This window comes from Saccostrea cucullata, unplaced genomic scaffold (genome assembly GCF_032062105.1).
Source record: "Saccostrea cucullata isolate Sc308-1 unplaced genomic scaffold, CSIRO_AGI_Scuc_v1 ctg315, whole genome shotgun sequence".
NCBI lineage: Eukaryota > Metazoa > Mollusca > Bivalvia > Ostreida > Ostreidae > Saccostrea > Saccostrea cuccullata.
Genome location: NW_026930873.1, coordinates 37780 through 62429, shown reverse-complemented (window position 1 = coordinate 62429; position 24650 = coordinate 37780). Strand labels below are relative to the sequence as shown.

The following is a 24650-nucleotide window of genomic DNA, read 5'->3' as shown; positions in this document are numbered from 1 at the left end:
AAATCTTCGCAAACTTGTTCAAAAATTAATTTCCACAAAATATTGTACATGCCAAATACAATACATTTACAGTATTAATTATATAAAACAAGTCTGAGGTACATCTACAAATATGTCTTCAAATTATTATTAAATATCTAAAAAAAGTACCAAATCTCAAAAAAAAAATCTCAGAGTTGAGTAGAACTGAAATATCAAGTGGATAGAGGTTAAACCATAGTCCCCCAACTCTGCAGAAAGGCTTTAATAAAAACAAACATATGCAATATTTAGCATTTAATAAATAACACATAAATTTCAACACATTTTGATTTCATTTGAAAAAACATGACAATTAAAGTTGCAAATATAATGCAACTTACAAAGAGACATGACTGTAACCTTGTTAACATCAAATGAAATTAAATACAGGCTTCAGAACCTTAAACATAGATGACCCCCTCCCACCATTTCACATTTACAGAAAAATAAGTCACATAGCATACCTTAAAACAATAAATGTACATGGCAAGCTTTTTGTTTGCTTCTTTTGCTCTGGGGAAAAAGGCATGGAAATAACGCAAACCAACTCACTACAGTAATTGCACTTCGTAAGCTGGGACTTAATTCTTTGGCAAGAGTTATAGAACGTTATAGCTCTATAACTTGGCTAAACACTTCAGAAAATAGACAACATACACAGAATCTTTTCACACAGACAACAATCACATATCTCTATACATTCTAAAAAATATATATTTAATCAGCTAGCTCTCTATTACTTTGGTACTATCAATTCTACAAATATTATCAGCTGTCACAACCTTGAAACTGATCCCTAGAACTGTTCAATACACTTGACACACAAAAGTGAAAAAAAAATCTTAATATCAAAATATTGAATCTCTAAAGCTAGAATATAAAAATGCATATGAATTATGAATGCATTTTGTGAGAATTAAGTGAGCTGTTTCAAAGTGATTGTCAATGGAATTCAAATGTCATACAAAGCTATCAGTTTTTCTCCACCAATTTACACATGACACTCATTACTGTATCTCATTCATTTTCTGAGAGGTTATTGACAAGTGTCTATCTTTACCAAACTCTACCCCAAAATAAATGCTGTGAATATATACTGGGCATATCTGTTGATGCATTTCAACCTCTCCTATAACAATAATGGGATATGAGTTACCTGATCATTGGAATTTGCACAGGTACATTAATTTCACAAAAATATAGTTGGTCTGTGAATGCTGTGAATAATATATAATACATTAAATTCAGTATCACACCAAATGATAAAAAAGAGCACATATGGGGAGAAAAATACTGTAAATGGAATTCATAAAGCTTTTGTACAGGGTAGGAATATAGGTGATCAATTCATACAATCTTGGAAAGAAACAAAGTTCCTAAATATCAACATCAACATGTATATGGCAACAGGGTATTGTTAAAATGTAATGATTTGTATACACACATAGATAACTGATGGTAATTTAATCAAAATATTTGTTCAATTAAATGCACATTTAAGGATTCTCAAATTTAAAAAACTTCCATTTAGAAGAACAAAATGTCCAATGCACTCTGCATGAACAAAATTCGTGAAAAAATGAGGTAATTCTAGTTTAGTGTTCCTGCAAGAGCACTGGGTAGATGTGTAAAAAAAATTATAAACCGAAATATGACAGTAACAAAACCTGCATCATTAAATCACTCTGACAATACTTGAAACACTTGTGACAAGAACCTCCTTGTCATATCACACCATGCTTTAAATAAGTTATAATATCACAATGAATAAGTTGTCCCATCCCTCAGTCTCTCGGAGCCTGACATTAAATGTCCGAAGCCTGGAGGCCATTAATGAGGTGAGATCTTGGAGTATCTCCATTAAATGTCGAGAAAAGTGGATTCTTGTGACCAAAGCTGTTTTCCTGTGAGCCAATCACAGCCCCGATAGTTTTTACTTCTGAGTAGCTAGGAGGAATTTTACTGCTGTCTGACGTAAATGTCATGGACACTTCTTGTGTGTCCACAGTCCGTGGGACAGGGGCATCTACAGCATTGTCATCAACTGAATCATTGTCTCTGAAATAGCAAATCAAATGACATCAATCCTAGCATGCTTTTAAACTACTGGGAAACTGTACATAATAATGAAATACCAAGTTGATCTTTATTTTGAATATGGCTTATCAAGTTCATTTTGGATTAATTAGCAATTAGCAAACAATCCCTATCTTAAAGGATAATGGAAGTAAACATTAAAGAAAACATGGTTATTCCACGAATGTAAAGGAACATTCTGGAAACTAGTAAAAATCCCTTCAATTTACATTAACATTATATTCCTCAAGTACTGTTTCGAAATGAATGTTCATGTATAATGATAAGAGGTTTCTTGACAGTTAATTTTGACTTACTCAAAATCTTGGGATTCTTGTGATAATACTTTCTCCAAGAAAATGGGATTGGCACTGAAACATTTAAAAAAGAAGTGGATTTCAGACATGGTCACAAAATAGCATGCTTACACACAATTCTCAAATCGACGAAATGAAGAACTGAAAATTACAAAACAACAACTGCAATACCAAAGGAATAATTTTGAATGCTAAAATGCCAACATCTTCGTAAAATTTTCAAAACTGTTTAGGATTATTTAGCAATGACTAAAACATGCAAAAAATTAAGAGCTCTGTGAGTTATAATTGGCATATATGTATATTAAAATAACCGACTGGGGAAGAAATGTTCACATTTTAATTTGAGAAAAGTCTTTCTTTTTCTTTTCAATTCAGGGTGCATGAAACAAATTAAACATGCACACAACAACTAAGCAGGGTTCACATCAGCAAACCTAAAATCTTGTTTGGGTCTCAAATACAGCGTTGCTACAAAACAGAAGACAAGTCTTCATTTACAATGCAGTTCTAGATTTCTGAAGGTAAACTATTAAAAACATACCTGAGAAACATCTCTCTACAGACCAAACAATTTCTATTAGTCTGAATTAAGTATCACTTACTTTTCATAGGCATGTAGGTTTGTACCAGGAAGTTGATTCTTTTGCATATCATTATCTTGACCTTAAATATAAATTTATTTATTTGTGATTACACAACATTACTTTCGACACTATTTCCAATTACATGTATTATTTTTATTATTTTCAATAAATTGTTTACAACAGAAAATTTACATCATAGAAGTTATGAAGATTGCTTCACTTACCATACACCATGGCTGTGGCTGCTTTCAATTTCCTTTGATACCTAGTAAAACAAATCAACCATTCAATACTAAAGGTAAGCAGCTTTGGAATTAATTTCAGAATAAATTTAACAGCTACCCAGGTTATTCGGTAAAACTAAAAGGCTGGGTAAATTTAACTTTTAACTGCAAATAATCTTTTCCAATCCATTTATACATGCATTCTAGCATGGTATATGTAATGCCTTCAGCTGGATAGCTAACAAATGTATAATTTTGATTTAAATTACTTTTTTCAGTATGAATAAAAAAAAACAACAAAATCCCATCTTGACTTAAGGACCTTAAACTAAACAAATAGGTGCAATAATCCCTATGCTGCCTGATGATCAAACACAAACATAAATTAATACTTACGACTTTGTAATAAGGAATATAACTATCGCCATGACAATACAGGGAATTCCTAAAATGATTCCCAGTAGAATCAGACCCATGATCAGCAGTCTATTGGAATCTTTTTCCTCTTCCTGTTGAACAGCTGACTGAAATAAAACATTACAAATATATACATACATTTCATAAAAAAGTAGAAAAAAGTGGAAAAGAAGATAACTTTTCACATTTTTAATTGAGAGAGTACTTTTTTCCCTAGTACATGTATCTTACCACAATTTGTAGAATATTGTATTCATTCAGAACAGGCACCAGTGCTGAGGCTTGTCCATCAATTTTACTTTAAAAGAAAAATATTTTTTACAAAACATATGCAATAATTCATAAACATTTTCTCCAGTATTTGAGATTTTGATGTATTTTAAGTTCTGAAAAGCATCTATTAAAGCAATATGAGTTGCATGTTTGACATTGGAAAATTTAACTGAAAATTTGTAATTAATTAATTTAATGACAGATAGAAAAATTATTTATAAACTTCTGTTGTTCATATTTGCGAATTAGTGCAAAATTGAATTATTGGACAATAATGATTTTTTATATAAAACTGTATATTCGGTTGTACAGAAATATTTCTTCATTTTTAAACTTTATTTTGGGCTTATTATAAAATTTAATTTACATACAAATTGATCATAATAGCACATTTTACCATAAAAATAAAATTTAAACAATATTTTTAAGTGAATACATGTACCGTAAAACATGCTTGTAATGAAGTGCAAGGGATGAATGACTTTGCTTCATTATAAAAGTAATTTGTTCTATAGATTAAATTAACAGTATATTTAAGTGACAGGACCGGAATTTAATTAATTTAAACAATATTTTATGTGACAGTGGAACATGAAAGTGAAAGGGAATGAAAATCACTTTGCTGTACATAAGCATCACTTCATTATAAGCGTGTTTGCTATGAGCATGTTTTACTGTACATATACATGTATATTATGTCAATGCATTTGACATCATCACCAGACTCTCCCCCCAAAATAGATATTTATTCCTTAAATAGACTGTAACATATATTTCAGAAACATTCCAAAAACTTAAGTAATAATGATTGACAAATTTAGAAACCAGACTTTACCTCAATAGATCAGCAGCAGGAACAATACTAAAAGGCTTTAGGATTTCTCCATGTATAAACATATCGGTCCTATATAAAATAAATCATGCAATGCAGTGAAATATCAGATATTTTGGAGAAATGATATCATGATCATACGTATTGCTTGCATTAAATCCTAATCATAGGGTGAGTATATTATTTATGTAACATTTTCTTTCAAACTGAGCCCCATAATATACAGAAACTCCTACTTATCAGTCTCTGGCTTTCCAGCAGCATTCTCATGGGTCTGAATCTTGTCAACTACGATATGGTATCCTGTGATCCTCTCCAGTTTACTGAAAGAAAATATGAAAACCATTTAATTTCAACTAATTATTATTATACTGTGGATTATTTCAGTTCCATAGCATCATCTTTGAATCCTGATCACACACTGTATAAATTTACCTTCTGAAAGCCTCTGAGAAGTTTCTCACTTGATTCGGCATCATTCTAAATATGACTTTCACTCTTTGATCATCATTGATAAGAGATATCTGTCAATTATAAAGATGCACCAAGTCAAATTTTCATCCAAAGAAGTACATCTTAATAACGTAAAACTTTTTTTCTACATATAATTTTTATGTTTAGATTCAATATTGTCTGGATTGGAATACCAAACAAACCAAAGCCATCTGATTGAAGCTTTAACTTCTGAAGAGAAACTTACACTAAAGAAGAATCAATCCTTCGATAAATACAACAACTACAGTCTTTCTAACATTAAAAAATTTTGCCCAAATTGTTGAAAATTGCATTGCACGTTAAATAAAGTAAACATTTTGTACCCTCAATGAAGCATTGGCCATTTGGCCGTCCTGATCTTTGGCGCTGACTTCCATCACAATATAGCCTGACATGTCTGACTGGAATATTGTGTTGGTTTTGACCACCCCATCACTGGACAGACTAACGGGGGCACTGGGCAGAGCATCCCTCAGGGCCGCAGGGATAATGGTCAACGACATCAAATGAAAGGTATGGGCAGAATTGTTCCCAGTGTCCAAATCTGTCACTTCCTCCTAATAATACAAAAACAATCAACATTGTATAATGCATTTTCCCACTCATTATATCATTTCAAAAATACATTAGGCTCTAAATTTTGGATATAACAGTTTACTCATTTTCAAGATTTTTATTTGTTTCCAAGAACTTTGCCTGGATATTTCAAGCAAGAACCTCAGTATTCAATTGAATTCAAAATACAATTTTCAATTAACTAATGACTTACACTGAGTGTAAATATAGTTTCCTGAAACTGAGTTTTTCTAGTGATTCCCACACTTAAATTCTGGGTCCTGAACTTTGGTGGGTGGTCATTTATGTCATTAATGGTGATTTGAACCCATAACAGAGTCGTGTTGCCTGTATCGTAATCATCTGGTGCTCTCATTTCTATTTTTGGAGCCAGTAATCTGTTGGTCCCTGGTGGTGTTGAGTATCTGTCAATGTTAAGGTATCCCAGTGGCGTGGCCCAAATCACCAGGTTAATGAAGTTGATGGGAGTTCCTGTGACATCTCCATCCCTATCTACAGCTTTCATTAAGTACAACTCTCCTGTCTGATTGAGGTAAAAATGGTCTATCAAATCTCCACCTGCAAAAGATTGAAATAAGACAAATCAGCATCATCATCAAATACCAGTACATGTATATGTAACAGATACAAGTATTTACAAATCTGTGCTTTGATAACTACCCGGTATATTTCTGATCTTAAAATTTGTTTCCATGAACAAACAGGTTGAGTTATCAAAGAAAGTAAGGAAAGTTATAAAAGTTCTCTGTATGCTACGGTCTCTTACCTAAGATATAATAAAAGATAAGACTATTGTTGACATGGCTATCTCTATCTATTGCTACGTCCACTGAACCACAGTATTCCATGGAATGTTCCTCTGGGACCGGCCCCAGCATGTAGGGCTCCATGTCTGGTCTTCGTGGAAATTCAGGTTCCTGGTCATCTATGTCCAGCAATTGGACAAAAATGGTGATGGAGTTTGCCAGGACATTGATAATACCACTATCATTCGCAATCACCTTGATCTAAATTTGATAATCAATAAAATGAAAAGATACAATCGACTAAATGTAACATTTACGAGTAGAATACACATGAGAAGTATAAGTTTGCTGAACCTTGCCACACAAGAACAAGAAGTTGTGGCAAGGAAAACAATGAATGAACCAAATATTCCTACACTAACCTCATAAACTGCTTGCTGCTCCCTGTCTAGGATTTCATTGGTAGTCAATAGTCCAGTGTCTTTGTGGATCTGGAACTTCCTGTAGTCTTTTTCTGGAGCCAGGTAATAGTGGACTTCAGCATTTTTCCCGTGATCTGCGTCTGTGGCACTCACCTGTATCACTGTGGTACCTACTGGTTGTTGCTGGTTAAAAGATTCATCAGACATATTAAAATAAAAGGGATATGAAACATTGTTTTAAATCTTCCTCAGTGGGGAAAAAATGAAGACTTCAAACAAAAGATTGACTTGAGTATTGAGTTAAAAAAAAAAAAATTAATAGTCAAATTAATTAAAACTACAAATTTCCTAAATTATCTTACCTCCTTAATTTGTAGTGTGGCAATGGGTCCCTTGGGAACAACAAATTGTGGCTGATTTAAATTTTCATTGGATTCAATTATTTCTATCAGAAAAGTCTGGTTGGAGGACAGACGAGTGGGAGATCCTTTGTCTTGAACTTTCACTGTGATATAATACATCCCAACATGTCCTAGCAGAGACTGCCTGGTACGAATGACTCCTTCATTATTCTTGATGTCATTGTTGTACCTTGTAGCAATATAAAACCAGCTGTCACTGGCATTAGTGTGACCAGACAATAGGGAGAACTCCAGCTCCGCATTTACTCCTATGTCAGCGTCACTGGCAGATATAACCTCTACAATGGTGTTATTTTGGGAATTCTCCACAACTGATTTGGGAATGTTGTTGACATTAGTTATGATGGGATTATTGTCGTTCACATCCGTTACTTTGATAAATATGGCCCGTGTTCTCTCTGAGCGTTGCTGGTTTGGGTTGCCCTTGATATTGTCTGTTGCAGTGACATACAAAATGTATTCATCTCTGACTTCTCTGTCCAAGGGCTTCAAGACGGTGATAGTTCCCTGCAAATTATACAATAATTGACTTCATTTACACTATCTTATGCATGTTATTAAAATCAGTGAACAAGTTTCTTCAAACTTTTTAAAAAACAGAAATTTCAAGTGAACAGAATAACTTTTTGAAATATAGTGACTTCACATTTTTCAATTTCCAACATGTTTTTTTAATTTCCTTTTTCCTCCCTGGAGTTAATTTTTGAAATGTTAATTTTTTTTCTAATTATTTGTTTTCATTTTGGTTTATAACATATTAGCTTCCGTGGAGAGAGACTTACTGTATTGGAGTCAATAGTTAGACTTTGATCATCATTTGTAACTTGCATGGAGTAGAAAATCTCTCCAAATCTCCCGCTATCTCTATCTGTGGCATTGATTGTCCCTACAAAGGTTCCATTGGGCTTGTTTTCCTCTATGGAGTACTGGGTAGAGTACGGTTGAAAGACAGGCGTGTTGTCATTGATGTCAATCAGTGAGACTACGACAGTGGCCACTGACGATAATCGTGACATAATGGGACCAGAATCTGTGGCTACTATAGTGAAGCTTACAACATGATTGCTTTCATAATCCAATGGTTGTTTTAATGTCACTGTGCCTAAACAAAAAAAAGATTCAAAGTATTTTATCTCCATATCTAAAGATGAATTGTTCTTAGTCTATTTAGCATAAGCAAAAACATGGGACGATTATTTAAGTGGAATTAAAAATAAAAAATATTGATGTGGATATTTTTTTTAATCATGTTTAACGGTATATGACAAATATTTTGGTGACATTCAAAAATATAAAAGCATGCCAAAACTAGAACTGTCCAAACGTGACAAAATACCCCTCGCTGGGTTTTTTTCAGAAGTAAGTTTTTCCATAATAAAGATATGTATCAAACATGAATTATGAAATTTTTCTTCCAGTGACCTTGAACTTCCCCAAATGACCTTGGGTCAAGGTCATGACACACCCTTGAGTCATGGGCAATCTTTGTGTGAAATGACAACCTACCAAGTTTATCCATAAGAAAGAAATCGACCGGACACAAATTATGAAATTTTTCTTCCAGTGACCTTGAACTTCCCCAAATGACCTTGGGTCAAGGTTATGACACTACCTTAGGTCATGGGCAATCGCTTTGTGAAACGACAATCTACCAAGTTTATCCATAATAAAGATAAGGACCAGACACGAATTATGAAATTTTTCTTCCAGTGACCTTGAACTTCCCCAAATGACCTTGGGTCAAGGTCATGACAAACCCTTGGGTCATGAGCAATCTTTGTGTGAAATGAGAACCTACCAAGTTTATCCACAAGAAAGATATGGACCAGACATGAATTATGAAATTTTTCTTCCAGTGACCTTGAAGTTCCCTGAATGACCTTGAGTCAAGGTAAGGACACATCCTTGGGTCATGGGCAATCTTTGTGTGAAATGAGAACCTACCAAGTTTATTCACAAGAAAGATATGGACCGGACACGAATTATGAATTTTTTCTTCCAGTGACCTTGAAGTTCCCTGAATGACCTTGGGTCAAGGTCAGGACACACCCTTGGGTCATGGGCAATCTTTGTGTGAAATGAGAACCTACCAAGTTTATTCACAAGAAAGATATGGACCGGACATGAATTATGAAATTTTTCTTCCAGTGACCTTGAAGTTCCCTGAATGACCTTGGGTCAAGGTCATGACACACCCTTGGGTCATGGGCAATCTTTGTGTGAAATGAGAACCTACCAAGTTTATTCACAAGAAAGATATGGACCGGACATGAATTATGAAATTTTTCTTCCAGTGACCTTAAAGTTCCCCAAATGACCTTGGGTCAAGGTCATGACACACCCTTGGGTTATGGGCAATCTTTGTGTGGAGTAGTAGATTCTAATGTCCCTCTGTAAGAAAGATATGGACCGGACACGATTGCACAGACAGACGGACAGATGGACAAGGTGATTCCTATATACTAAGGGTATAATAAGAGCATGTACAGTTCTTCAAATTAGTGTTTTCTTTCCATCTTATTTAAATTTGATTTTAGATCTAAAAACTCCCAGCCATTCAATAAATAATATTACAATAATATCCGATATAACAAAGCCTCCTCACCAACACTTGGATCTGGGATCTGGAAGGAATTGATGGAGTCCTGCCCTATACTGTAGGATATGGTTTGTTTCTTGTCCGGATCCACAGCTGATACCGTTATAACTAGGTCATTGACCTCCCTCCCCTCCGAGACGTTCACCTGAAACTGGGGGCCTCCCACAAACTGAGGGGGATTGTCATTGACATCTTCTAAGGTCACTGTCAAGGTGGCTGTAAAGAAAACAAGGGAAGTAATTTCACAAAAATTTTAAAAGTTTGCGATGGAGGAAAAAGTATATTTCTCAGCCTAAATCCGCAAGTGTGTCACATTATAAATGAGGAAATTTACGTAAAAGCTTAGCTGCAATACCGAATAGGCAGAAATCTAGCAAGGACTCAATTTTGGCATTTTCAGCAAAGGTGTTGATATTGGTAAAATTAAATATCACTGACAAACCATTCTTCATAGGGGGTATTATTTGAAGGCATCACAAAATTGCTAAAATTACTTCATGCTAAAATTAGTTGATGATTTTAAAGAAGAAATCACTAAATTTATATGCGATAAAAATTCCACTTCTATCAATGGTAATTGTTTACCAGTTGCTGTTTGTTGATCTGCTGAGGGCTGCCATCCATTGAGGTCCTGAACAAGGATCTTTAGTTCCACTCTTTCTGCTGTTTCTCTGTCTATTGCTGAATTAACAAACACAGTGCCAGTGGTGCTTTGTATACCAAAATAATCCTATAAAATAAAACAATATTCAGGTGAACTATCTCCAACATCAGTCTGGCAGTCCCAACTACTCCTTTTCTCATTTTAACATGAATATCTTATTTCCTTGAGTCTATCTTTTTTTTCTTTAGTTTCACCTACTTTAAGGCAATGAAGTTTGATAGAACAACTACAAACTTCTTATTGTGTATAAACAAATATCCATTTTATATTTAAAGGCCGAGATTTCTAACCGTACGGTTTTCTCAGGTAAGGGGAGGGACTAAATTTTACACGCGTGGCACCCCGAGGCATTGACGGTCGTGCAGACCGTGGGAAGCGCTAATCCCTATACACAAACAGTATACACAGGAAGTCCATGGGTATTACCTGTACAGGTTGGTGGCCAACTGTTCATCATAAAATTAGTAGAATTTGACATCGTAAATAAAAAATTATCAATAATAATTAATGATAATTGTAAAATTTCGTAATTTCAGACTTACAAGCAGAAATCTCGCTGGCCAACTTTTGTAAAAAAAAAAAAATCTACGGTTTGTTGTACGTCACATGTACAGCAGTTACGACTTGAGTTCGTTGTAAAAATAATACTCATCCTTGTCTATTCCTTTCAAAATCTTAAAAACTATTCATAATTAATTATCGTAAATATAGTAACAATTGATTAGAGCTTCGATCATGATCAAATAGTAACAGTTACTTGCCGTTTGTATATAAAAAGTCGCGTGGTCCTATTTTTAGCAAATGTACATTCTGTATCCTAATGTGAAAAAATCGCGATGATAACGATGGTTTTGTAAAGTTAAAATTACATACAAGTATGTGTGTATTTTAAGTAAATTTAGATTAGAAGTAAACAACTTAAAACAAAATATTAATGTATTGCTAACATATCTTTCTAAACTATTTTTAACAGCTGTGACCTTGAAAGAAGGTAACAACCCACTAAGTAAGAAATGCTCGGTTATAAAAAGGAAAAGAAAAGAAAGAAACTTTCAATTCTTTAATACTTGTCCAAGCGAAGTTGTTACTTATAAGATATTTCGTTTCATCCTTAGTTATCCATTGTGTTACCAGCTTATTTTCTCCTTTATTTTCATCGTAATTTTTCGCCGTGTCTCACAACAAAAATCATTCTTAATTTTTACGACTGAAAACAAGATTTCATTCGCCTATGCAATTTTCACTAGCAAAATATACACAATCGTGATTTATTTTATTGAAATACAATGAGATAAAAATTCATTTTTTAATGAAATATTTGTAATACAGATAATTAATCAATTATAATCAAGCTGAAATTGTTTGCACCGAAATGGCTTCCTCATTGCGATGGTAATTTAGCGCTAAACATCAGAAGACCGAAAGTTAATTTGATGGTGGCCACGCGTGTCAAACAAGGTGAAAGAGATATACACAGGGACTAGTGGCCAAATGTCAATCAGTTTCAAGTACCCAATGTTGGACCTTAATTTATTTGATTGACAGGGGGATACAGACCAGGTAAATCTGAGGGCGGTGCTTATTATCTCGGGCTTTAACAAAAAAGTTTGGACTGCTTGATCAGTTCTAAAGAGATATTCCAAATAACCCTACCTGTATATGATTGGCTGTAACATTGACATCCCTCCCCTCCTCATCCACAGCTAGTATGGAGTCCTCCAGAATTTGATATCGGAGTCTTGGATTGCTGTCCGTATCTACAGCTGTTATTGTCACAACAGGGGAACCTAAAGCCATGTTCTCTTGGATAGTTACAGAATGTGAGCTTGTCGCGAAGTAGGGAACTTCATCATTTATGTCCAGGACATTAATTTGCACCAGACAAAATCCCTCTAACGACACAGACCCTCGATCTGTGGCAGAAATATTTAAGGAGTAGGATGACCTTGATTCATGATCTAGTTCTGATTCCACAGTCACTTCTCCTGTTCTGAAGTTTACTATGAACTTGTCCTGGGCTGTGCTTTCAATGCGGAACACAAACTCGTTATTTGGGGCTGTTCCATCCAAATCATAAGCATGTACTTTCAACACCTGAGATCCTATGGTTGCATTTTCATAAATATCAACTTGATACATCGATTGAGTAAATACAGGTGCATTGTCATTTTCATCCTGAAAGTAAAAATAGAGAATTTTTTAAAATACCAGTACTTGTGTTGTAGATTTAAAGTGAGAAATCATGTAAATGTATAAAAATAAGATATTTTCCTTTCTAATCCTCTATCTTTACCTCTTTCTATCCAGAGTAATTAAGATACAAAATAATATTTCTATTCATTGCTGAACTAACTGTCTGTACTCACAGTCTGTCTAGCTCATTCTTATGCATTCTCATTGCAAAAGCATATTGGTTTAAAGGTTCATTTATTAAAATTATATACATATTTGATATTTTACAGAGTACAATCTATTAGGAAAGCTTTTTTTATAACATTTAGTCCATAAAGTTCCTACCTCTAGATCAATGGTGACATTGATGTTGGAACACAGCCGAGGTGACCCCTGGTCACAGGCCTGGACCTCTAGCAGAACCTGATCCAGATTGACCAGCTCATAGTCCAGGGCCCGGGTCAGTCTGACCACACCCGTGGTGTTGTGTATGGTAAAGATGTTAAGGACAGGGGGCTCTATGTTGTATACAGAGTATAGGACGTGGCTGTTGATGCCCTCATCCAGATCTGTAGCCTGGAAATAGATAATAATATACCAAATAATCTACCACTATAAAAATTTATTACCATTCTTCTGATGAAAAATGACATTGCGAAAAGCTTGAAGCATGGATAATTGTGTTCTATTCTAAATACTTAATATAAATGAAAGTTTTGTTTTTCACGATTAAAAAAAAATTTTAAATGCAATTTTAACTCAGAACGTATGCATGAATAAATGGTTTAAAGGAATTTCAAATCCAAAGTCAAGGGATCTTCAAACTGATTTATGCAATGAAAATACCTCCAATTTAAGTTCTCTGATGAATGACATTGCCCCTTCCTTCAATGACGCAAAGTAAGCATCCCTGGTGAACAGTGGTCTGTTGTCATTGGTGTCAGTGACTTTCACATATAATTCTACAGTGGTTCGGAATCCACCCCCATCCTTGGCCTCCACCGTGATGTAATATTCACCAATCTTCTCTCTGTCCAGGACTTCTGTATTATACACCTCTCCAGTTTTATTGTTGATTCCAAATCTAAAGTGATACATATTTTATAACATAATAAAAAAAAAAAGGAAATGTACATGTACTGCAGGAAAAAAAGCAATTTATAAAAGTATTCAACTGAAAAATTTTCTGTGCAGTGCCTAAGCTATACCAACCTTCCATTTCCCCCTCGGACTGAATATGTGATTTCTCCAAAGACTCCAGAGTCCTGGTCTGTTGCCTATATTGATAAATAATATGACATGCAATGATAAATATTCAAAAATATTCTCCATCATAAAGTTACACCGTAATATTTCATTCAATATCAATTTCATTTTAATTTTCAAATATTTTACTCTGTAATACATGTAGTTCAGAAAATATCCACCTCTTTTAAAATTTTCAAAAATTTTACTTTGCACACACTCACTGAAATTTTGTAATCAAACACTAAATTTGTATTATATTATTATAAATCCAGCATGTTACCTTTAATGTTTTAAAAGTTGTCCCCGATGGAGAGTTTTCGGGGATCTCTGCTGAGTAAGAGGAGTTTTCAAACTGTGGTTGATTATCATTGACATCAAGAATGTGGACTGTCATCCTGACTGAACTGCTCCTCTTTGGGTTGGTCCTCAGTTCTCTTGCTATTACCTATCATGTCATATAATCAAAATGTAATGTAATGCAATGAGATGTAATGTAATGCATTGTTTGATGTAATGTGATGTATTGTTTGATGTAATGTATTGTTTGATGTAATGTGATACATTGTTTGATGTAATGTATTGTTTGATGTAATGTGATACATTGTTTGATGTAATGTGATGCATTCTTTTATGTAATGTGATGTGATGCATTGTTTCATGAAATGTGATGCATTGTTTGATGTAATATGATGTAACACTCATATAACCATGCTTGAAGAGAAAATAGAAAAGGGAAACTCACATCAAAAGTGGCTGTTCTCTTCTTTTCATAATCAAGACCCACAGAATTATTAACCCTTATCAGAATGGAAGACTCTGAAAAAACTTCTTTTGGTAAAGGAGAAAAGTCATAATAGGGTTGGCCATCCTTCTCCAAAGTGATTTCAAAGTAACTGTTAAGTCCCTGAAATAAAATACAAAGTAAATAAATACTTGCATTTAAATCAAATATATAACTTTCCTCATCAGTACTGCAAAGAGGAAAACAGGTTTATCCTTCATCTTTCCTTTAACAACCATAAGTTTTTTTTAACATTCTAATTGAGTGGGGGTCAAAGGACAAAAATAAAGTTATCTAATATCAGACTCTTTTCAATTATAAACACATAAATCGTTCAATTATAACCTAATAGTTTAAATATATGTTAAACTAATGTCTGATCACTTTTTGCTGATTGTGCCCATTTCTTCCTCCCAGCTGTTGCACATCCATTTCATTCATTTTTTTCAATTCAGCTTAGAGTGTATGTAAACATTAGATCATAAGATACCTCGATGTTGACTCACCTGATCAATGTCATTGACAGACATGATGGTATTAGCGGTAAAAATGACTGGGACACCGTTCTGCATGTTCTCCTGAATGGTAGCTGTGTAGTTGACGTGGTTGAAGGTTGGAGTGTTGTCGTTGACATCTGACACAGATATCGTCACCAGGGTAGTGGCAGTAGTGTTCCCATAATTCACGCCAGACATCACCTCTTCAGCCTATCATAGAGATACATATGTCCACAAAAAACGCATTTACATGTAACTCCTCAATGCAACACAGAAATGGACTTCATACATTTGTTAATCTGTAGTTTTATTTTTGTCTTCTTGGCAACACATGTATAAAAACCATGGAAATGAACTCAGACAATGCAGGTCATTTTTTGAAAATGTTATCATACCTTGACATACATTGCATACACCCCACCACTGTTTTGTACAGAGGCAGCATCCCTGTCTAGTTCTGTTTTTATGGTGATCCATCCTGTGTTGGAATCAATATTGAAATTCTCATAGTCACCTGAAATAAAGGAAATAAGCCCATAATGATATCAGTTTCACAACTTTTAAAGAAAATAGAATTTAATGGAAAATATGTTTGTAAAATTAATGCTGCAAATTTGCCAAGAGTTTCAAACCTGCTTCTACTCCTGGAAAGTTAGAAGATGCAAAGCTTATGTCTATCAATATTTTTTGCAGCAAATTTAAAATGTTCCTTATTCTTTTCAGAAGTAAAAAATCAAAACTTTGCTCCATAATTGTACATTTCTGTGTGTAAAGTTAATTTCTAAATACAATATGTAATTACAAATATCAATTACCTGAAACAAATGTGTATCTGATACCATTTGGAACCCCTCTATCTCCATCCAATGCTGTAACTTGAAGGACTTGTGAACCCTAAAATTAATTTCATGTAAAAATGTGATAATAAAATTATGTGTGAAGTTGTAATTATGTAATACATATATGCAAATGTTCTTCATCATATGAAAATATACAAACAAATTTCAGATGAAAAAAGATCACATACAGGTATAAAAATCTTAAAATTTCCCATACATTACCCACAGTACAATACCCCATTCTATGTGCCAGAATAGTGAGAAACATATTTGAAAAATATTTTTTGCTAGAGAAAAAGTTCCTTTACTCACCACAGCTTTGTCCTCTGGCACGACAACACTGTAAGGTAGATTGAAGAAGGAAGGGGGCGTGTCCTGTACATCAAGGACGGTTAATACAAAGTCAGCGTTGTTTGTACTCTCACTGCCTAATCCATCCTATCAAAATCAGCAGCATTAGTTGTTTTTTCTTAATTCAATTTCATAAATGTTCATTTAGCTGAAAATCAGAAAAGGTTCTTTGACAGCTGGATAGACTAGCTGGCCTGTTATTCATCATGGCATTTCAAAAACCAAAACTTTTGGCAAATATATCTCACTTTAGTTTGTTATATATTTTTCTTCATAGCTTCCCTTCGCTTTATGTCTATATGGTTAAACCATTTATTAGTACATACTTTTGCCTTTATAACAAATTCATAAAAGTTGTGCTTTTCAAAGTCCAGGGAAGAGTTAATGATGATATCTCCCGTGTCTCCGTCAATACGGAAGGCATTTTTATACAGTTCATCGGCAGCCTGAAATATAAAACGAACTGTGTAGGAGGAATTAATGACAACATATTAATTTAACTTTTTATCTTCTAGTATATCATTAATAACTGATTAAATCACAATGAATGCTGTGTTTCATTTATCAGTCGTTCATTCTATTATTATGTTATTAAATTTAAATTTAAAGTTCAAAATGAAAAAGATACTTCATACATGAAACTTCTCAGATTTCAATTGATTAGGAACTACATGCATATCCACAAAAAACTTACATTAACTAACAGGGACAAAAATAGAAGTTAAGCTTCAACAGATTTAATCAATTTGAGATACAGACTGTATTTATGGGAGATTTACTGGTATATGACGGTGAAAATGAAAAAATAATTACCTGGGCTACAGGCTGAAAAAAAAATTAAAAGATAGTAAGATATCATAAAAGATAGAACATCAAAAATATTGAAGTAACAGTACATGTACAATTATTCAAACAAGTTCATATAAAATGTTAATATCTTTTAAATCTACAACTTAATCTTTAAAAATTATATATTTACCTGGCAGGGTAAACTGATATTCATTTAATGTATACTCGTATTAAGCTCAATAGAAAATCATATTGGATCTATTTCTTGCTTGATAAGAGTTCTGGATAACTTTCTCCTGACGTTTCAGTAAGATTTGAATTCCTACCTCCATTGAGTAAGACACGGTGCCACCTAAACCATTGTCTGGGTCCTGGGCAGAAACCCTTATAACTGTCGTTCCAACTGTAGCATTCTAGGTATAATACAATAAGTGAATAAACTGATTAAAAGAAAACAAATTTCTTGTGTATTAAAATATACTATCTGAATGGCACATCATCTCTAGTTCAAGAATTTTTTTTAATGATTTAGTTAAGTTAGCCCAACTGCAGGTAAATTATGAGACAAAAAAAATTTCTCCAGATTATTTCATTGATAAAACAGCCAACTAATATATCTCATGAAAAATTTATGCTTTTGCGAAAATTCAAAATACCGTATAATCCCTATTACCGGTAACCGCCCCGGGCACTTAGAAAATTGCGAAATGGGGGCAGTTATTTTGGTATTCTCTTTATAATTTTTGTCATATTTTTACTTTTAAAATTCTGTTGAAAAAAAAAAATCAAAGAACCACTAAAATAATGTAAGTGAAGATAATACAACCAAATTATGCTAAATGATTAATTTTTCCACCGAGAAATTGGATAATAGACAAGTATCATTTTCATTTTCTTTAAAATTTGGCAGACTTTTGATATGATTCTAGATTATTTTAATCATTGTAAAGGGGGCCCTTATTTCCTGACAATTGAAAAAGCCATAGGGGCGCTTATAGGGGTGGTTAATGGGGATTATACGGTACCTGGTACCGGCTGCATTTCATTTCCGGAATTTTTGGTAATTATCAACTTTTCATTTCCGACATTTTGTAGTTTTCATTTCCGACATTTTTTTGTTTTCATTTCCGACATTTTTCAAATACATATGTAGTATAAATATAGTAACAGATTTGATAACTTTCCTTATGAAAAATTTAAGGAATAAATTATCAACAAATCATCGAAATCCAATTTTGTAAATCTATCAGTGACTTGGACATAAGTATGCTGCTGTCACTTACATATAATGTAGCGTACATTAAATGTGTTGAAAAAGTTTTATGCACATTGAACTCCTTTAACTAGACTTAGTCCTACATGTATGCATATATGTAAAGATGTTTTTTTTTGTTATTTTTTTGTTGTTAATATTTTGGTATAAATACATTCAAAATTCCATTTTCTTTTACTTAGAAAACATTGAATTGTCGCACAGGTAAATTCCGGAAATGAAAAAAAAATTATGTCGGAAATGAAAACAAAAAATGTCGGAAATGAAATAAAAAATTGTCGGAAATGCTATGCATATTTCCGGAAATGAAATGCAGCGCTGGTACCATATCAAATATAAATAATTTCACTAAAAAGTATCTGTTATAACAATCAATGTCTCTCATTTATTTACAACTCTCTTAGATTTCCAAGCATACCTCTAACACACCACTCAGTTTGAACAGAATTTATTTTCTATTTCATGTTTTGTGCCTATAATTACCTCATATACAGACTCTTTATAACGTAGGTTGACAAACTCTGGTACTTCATCATTGACATCACTAATATAGAGTGTCACTTGAACTGCCAACTACAATAATAAAGGCTATACTATAATTAATTGGTTTATATTTTATATAGTAATTAATTGCATCAAATATGAAATTTAAGAAAACAAAACTGGATGGACTAGATGTGTCAATATGACAAAATGTCCCTTCCCACATTGTGTTTTAAATACCATAAAAGTAGATATTTTAGCGAACCTTTTACAAATAAAACACAATTAATTTTTATCAATATTCACTTTTAGCTATCTCAGCACCCTTGCTAATAATATCAAAAATATAGATCCTTACTAAAAATTCTGCTTATGTGGTACCAAAAGTCCTATGATGAAAATTATTTCAATGGATAACAATGAAATAAAGTAGAATATCATATATTCTTGCTTTTGTTTCCTTGAATCATTTGCAATATCATGACATAATTTAGCTGTCTGAAAATGGTGAAAATAAGCCCCAAAATGGCATTCATTCCGTAATCTTAATTTGTACAAATTAGAAGACATGTACATCTGTAGTTCAAAGTCAAAGGGCAATAACTTTTGTGAAAAGTGTTTCCAAGAATGGCAGCTAGGGCAAATTAAAATTACTTCATATTCCAATTTAATATTTAAAATCGTTGTTCACCTTGAATATATGTACCACTATATATAATGAGTTTTTCTGTTGAAATATCAGTTAATTAATATATTGTATGAATCATCTTGACTGCATCATTTTCAGTATGGTACATTAGCACTGTTATTTAGAAGAAGTAATTATACTCTCCCCCTTATCACTCTACATTGAATAATTCATCTATATAGAACTTGGGAGGCAAAATATTGACCATCAGTCATAAGTTATAGCAGTGAAGAAATATGCTACTCCCATAAGGGAACTGAAGTGTGCGGCACCAAATGGATTGGGGATTCCCTATTATAGTGGTAATGGCCTTGTAAATGAAGCGACTTGCCAGTCACAAATCTAATTCTCACATTGTTAGCACTGGAGCCCTGTCCATCCGCCAGATTGAAGTACAGCTTTCTGTCTGCTGGTTCCTGAAACACAGTACATATTCATCACAGTCAGGAGCTCGGTAATTGGATAACAGACTTGTTTACTGATTTAGTTGTCTAAATCATACAAACAAGGAGCTACAGAACAAAATGATTGTGATTCAACTTGATGGTTTGATCTAGTTTTTCAATTTTCATCAATAAACGTTAGCTTTTAATGAACATAAAAAATTGGAGAGAAAGTAAACATCCACTCCAAGGACTAATATGTTGTATAGACTTAATTCATGCACTAAAGTATCTCATTGAACTATTGAAAAAATTTAATTTTCTATAGATTACATGTACATATTTTCAAATGGCATATTAGAATATATTCATGTGATTATATTTTAGAACAGGCATTAAAAACTCACAATTTTCTGTGATTTTCGATTTACTATGCAACTAATACTAACAAAACAATTAATCTAAGAAAAATCTTTGCAAATTAATTTTAATTTAATTAATATTCCTTAAATTAACACTCTACAATAAAGCACAATACACTTGTTTTCCTAGCACATTACAAAGCTTTCTGACTATATGCACAAGATACTCATTGGGGCGTTCCATCCTCTGGGAAATATTCTTAGTGTTCTCTAAGAAGCTCTGTGTCAATCAATATACTTACATGGTCCCTATCAAGTTGTTTGATTAAAATAATCTCCACCGATCTATTCACTGTGCTGTCTCCGAAATGCTCACTCAAGCGCACCAGACCTCTTGTAACATCATCTTTAATTGTAAATGTGATTTGGTCAGGTCCGTCTTGATCCCTGGCGGACAGAATTCCAAGGCTACCATCTAATGAGAAAAAAAGTTACTGAAAATCTTAGCTCTGCTTTCTAAACATACATTTTGTTTTTAACTATTGAGTGCATTTGAAAAATTATAATATACATACAATATTTCTATCATTATATAGTTTCTTAAAGCAACATATTAAAAGCAAAAAAAAAAAAACAAAACAATGTATCAGAATAGGGAACTTATTTTTAAAATACCAATATGTCAACTTTCATTTTTTAATATCTTCTATAGTACAAATTACATTTTGTAAGAGTAAAAAAAAATCATCTACATCTTCTATTATTGGTAGCAACTGACATTTAGAAATCCCTTACTTATTGGAAAATTTTCCTTGACAAAGATGTATCTGTTGAAATTCAGCAGGGTTGGTGGATTATTGGTTGCATTTAGGCCTGAAAAAAGAATTGAATAGAGTCTGAATAATTGGTCATTTATTGCAATGTGAGACCAAATTTCCAGATTGAGGCCCTATGATCAAAAAGAAAGGTCATGCCTGCTAGCATACTAGTTTCCTCTCAAAACAAATTTTTTAGGGTAATCCAGTTATGCCCTGAAAATGAACTACAGACAAGTTCTCAACAGAACTTATTTCTCTAACTGTAAACCATTTTTCCCTTGGATAAAGCCAATGAATCATTTCCAAAGTCAATTGCATTTCCCAGTTTCAGCAGAGATTTCTAGATTTGATATTTTTATTGCAAACTTCATATGCAATTTATGTTGCAATAAATGATATTTTTATGCCAATACATATATTATATGGTTATTGCATCCAATAAATTCAAGGATGCTTGATTATTTTAATAAATTTTCATTTAATAACCAAAATAGCCTGATGAGAGGCCAAAAATATGGTTATATGATCATTTTTATTTGCTTAGTATCTTTTCATCGATGATTTATGTGACTTCTATGGAATAGTTATTAGCAAAAAAAATTTGGTGTCATAATGTTCTCTATACCAATGATCTTCAAATATTGTTTTACCTTGATGATTCATATAAAGAAGGAAGTTATTTAACCACTAACCAACATGCACTAAGCTCTCATATAATTCAACAACATAAAAGTACAAGTTACATTTTAGAAATATTTTAGCAAAAAACTCCTGAAGCTATGAAAAAAAGCGTAATTAAATTTTTTTTTCAATTTTAGCCACATGACACTGTCAAATAATGCCAAAATTGAATCCTCACTAAAAATTCTGCTTATACAGTACATGTAACCAGATCAAGGTACAAGTTTTTGTTTTTTTTCAATTGTGGGGTAGATAACATATGACAAATTGAGGATATCTTAGAAATGTGAATTTAATACTGTACAGGATCAATGAAACAATGGTTAAGACAGTTTCACAATCAATGTTTTTCATGACAAAGAAAAAAAAACCGACAGTCAATTTTATGGCTTGAACTAAACAATTAACTTTTTACTGAGGGGGGGGGGGGGAGCAATAGAACAAGAATATTTATCATTGCCTTGCCTTGTGCTATACATATATTCTTTGGAAAAAAATTATCTTCTGATTTTTTTTTTATTTATTTATTTTTTTTTTGCAAGCATATACAATGTAGTATGAAAACAGCTCAATTATTTTTTGTTTTTCTCAAATTTATGTAATTGAATAACAATTTTGAAAGAATGTAAGAGGCCTATGGGCATTGAGAGTCACCTGAGAATTAATGATTTTCCTGACTATATAACCAACTGGTCCCACCTGGAATTGGTCTCTGGACTTGGTGACAAAAAGTTAATAATTTGGTGGCACTCTTTATTATCATTTAGATTATATATTTATGCAGCATGTCCCCTAGATGTTCAGGTGCAAAGAAGGTAAAGCACAAAAATTTCAATAAATGAGAAGCTAAGGACCACCCTGGGTCCTGATTCAATTTCCATGGGGACAAGAATTTTTAAATACATGTAGCTGATGATTGTCATATAACAAGGTGGGGACAATAATTTTTATAAAACAATGTAATATTTGTTAGCTTCACAATATCTTTAAAACACACAGGGAATGAAAATCAGTTTGCTATAATTGTCAATTCAAAAGCATGTTCGCTATAAGCATGTTTTACTGCATCTGCTTATTTCAATCAAAAGAAACAAAATTGCCTGCTAAATGCCCATGAGTCCAATGAGGATTTATTATGTATGACCAACTTAGCCCCACCCTTATGGCCTTATCCTTCACCATGGTCTTGGGAGCACTAAGTTACAATTCTTGTACAGAATTAAGTGCTTATTATAAGCTGAAAACAGTTTCTGTGCAAGATGTAATGAGAGAGATTTTCAAGTTGTAATGTATTTTCAATATAGGATAACTTCAGTCCAATAAAGGAACCATTAATTTCACAATTTTGATAGAGGGTTGTGGATTTATTGCAATTTATTTAAACAGTTTTCCAGATAAATCTCAATGAGTAGAGAAGAAGATTTTTACACACATTTTCAGTATATGACTAACTAAGCCCAATACATGGGCCAGAACCATAGACCCATCAGGTATAAGTTTCTCAATTTTGGTGTTAAGTTTGAGTATTAATTTTAATCAACCAGACAGTCTGTTTATAAGATGTCCATGAGAAAAAAAGAGAAAATTTTACAAAATGCATAAGATAAATAACTTATAATACTGCCTAGAGTTGAACCTCATAATTTCAAAATTTTGGTAGAGGGCTCATTGCTTAAAATAACCATGCAAAAAAAGTGACTGCTTGATTTCAGGAGTACATGTATATATTGAATATTTTATAAGATTGCATTAATTTTGATGGGTTTGGTACAACACTTCTTAGCCCCCCCCCCCCTTTTTTCCTCTTAAACATCAAAATTGATTGAAATTGGTTAATCAGAGAAGAAGCTGAAATTGTTCAAAATTTTACAACTGACAGGAGATGCATTTCACACAAGAATGAACAAAAAGATACATGTAGCAATAGCGCAATAACTCAGTCATTAAGAAACAAGGTACTGAAGGTAGACCTATATATGCAAGATTTTAAACAATCTGAACATTGCTAAACATATTATCTATAAAATAAATGTAAGTTACATCTAAAAATTGCTTGAATCATATTTGAAGTAATTAAATTTACATTTCAAAATTAAAATAAAATTATACAAGTTCTAAATTACATTTTTTCTTAAATTAAAAAATACCTAAACAGAGAATTCCTAGGCCCAGTAACAACCTCAGAACAGCTGACTTCATCTCCTTCACACTAGTGATAATGTGTTCACTTAATAAAACAGCTCATCTAAAAATAAAGTAAAAATAAAATAATTTAAAATCAAAATAGTTGTATATTGCATGCTAGATGTATGATATATTCTCCTCTCACCTAAGAGCCTCAATTTCAGTAAATAATATTCATTTTACAATCCTTTTAGTATATATGCGAGTGAATTTATCTTTGTTTTATAGTAAAATGATCAGGTATGTATAGTTTCTTTATGATAGTGATCAGTGATAACTTTATTAACATGACCTCCAGACAAAAATAATGACTAAGGATCAGAGAGTATAATATAAATAGTATAGTCATTCCCAAATATCTTTCATTTTTCAGCAAGTAATCCACAATCTGAAAGGAAATGTATAAAAGAAGTACACTGTATTTCTTTCC

General features: G+C 32.8%; 1 protein-coding gene across 7 annotated transcripts in view; it reads right to left on the bottom strand.

Annotated features, from left to right (window-relative positions):
* Nucleotides 1–261: 261 nt before the first annotated feature.
* The window catches only part of LOC134230377 (cadherin-23-like), a 32773-nt gene continuing 8384 nt past the window's right edge, over nt 262–24650 (bottom strand). For 6 of the 7 annotated variants that reach the window (XM_062712158.1, XM_062712155.1, XM_062712156.1 and 3 more), the window contains 35 exons: nt 24184–24281; nt 21333–21410; nt 20840–21012; nt 20146–20208; nt 19105–19194; nt 17675–17761; nt 17373–17384; nt 16886–17005; nt 16521–16646; nt 16185–16263; nt 15765–15883; nt 15379–15579; nt 14834–14995; nt 14372–14536; nt 14056–14120; nt 13690–13927; nt 13189–13419; nt 12325–12846; nt 10593–10737; nt 10014–10223; nt 8191–8510; nt 7349–7915; nt 6987–7169; nt 6585–6825; nt 6012–6376; nt 5566–5799; nt 5183–5271; nt 4984–5070; nt 4751–4819; nt 3874–3940; nt 3622–3749; nt 3226–3266; nt 3020–3080; nt 2415–2468; nt 262–2079 (listed from right to left, as the gene is read on the bottom strand). In XM_062712158.1, the coding sequence (XP_062568142.1) occupies nt 1827–2079; nt 2415–2468; nt 3020–3080; nt 3226–3266; nt 3622–3749; nt 3874–3940; nt 4751–4819; nt 4984–5070; nt 5183–5271; nt 5566–5799; nt 6012–6376; nt 6585–6825; nt 6987–7169; nt 7349–7915; nt 8191–8510; nt 10014–10223; nt 10593–10737; nt 12325–12846; nt 13189–13419; nt 13690–13927; nt 14056–14120; nt 14372–14536; nt 14834–14995; nt 15379–15579; nt 15765–15883; nt 16185–16263; nt 16521–16646; nt 16886–17005; nt 17373–17384; nt 17675–17761; nt 19105–19194; nt 20146–20208; nt 20840–21012; nt 21333–21410; nt 24184–24235 (5697 nt within the window). In that variant the 5' untranslated portion in view covers nt 24236–24281 and the 3' untranslated portion in view covers nt 262–1826. Of the gene's footprint in view, nt 2080–2414; nt 2469–2851; nt 2886–3019; nt 3081–3225; nt 3267–3621; nt 3750–3873; nt 3941–4750; nt 4820–4983; nt 5071–5182; nt 5272–5565; nt 5800–6011; nt 6377–6584; nt 6826–6986; nt 7170–7348; nt 7916–8190; nt 8511–10013; nt 10224–10592; nt 10738–12324; nt 12847–13188; nt 13420–13689; nt 13928–14055; nt 14121–14371; nt 14537–14833; nt 14996–15378; nt 15580–15764; nt 15884–16184; nt 16264–16520; nt 16647–16885; nt 17006–17372; nt 17385–17674; nt 17762–19104; nt 19195–20145; nt 20209–20839; nt 21013–21332; nt 21411–24183; nt 24282–24650 lie in introns of those variants that run through there. The other variant, XM_062712159.1, reaches the window with a different exon arrangement.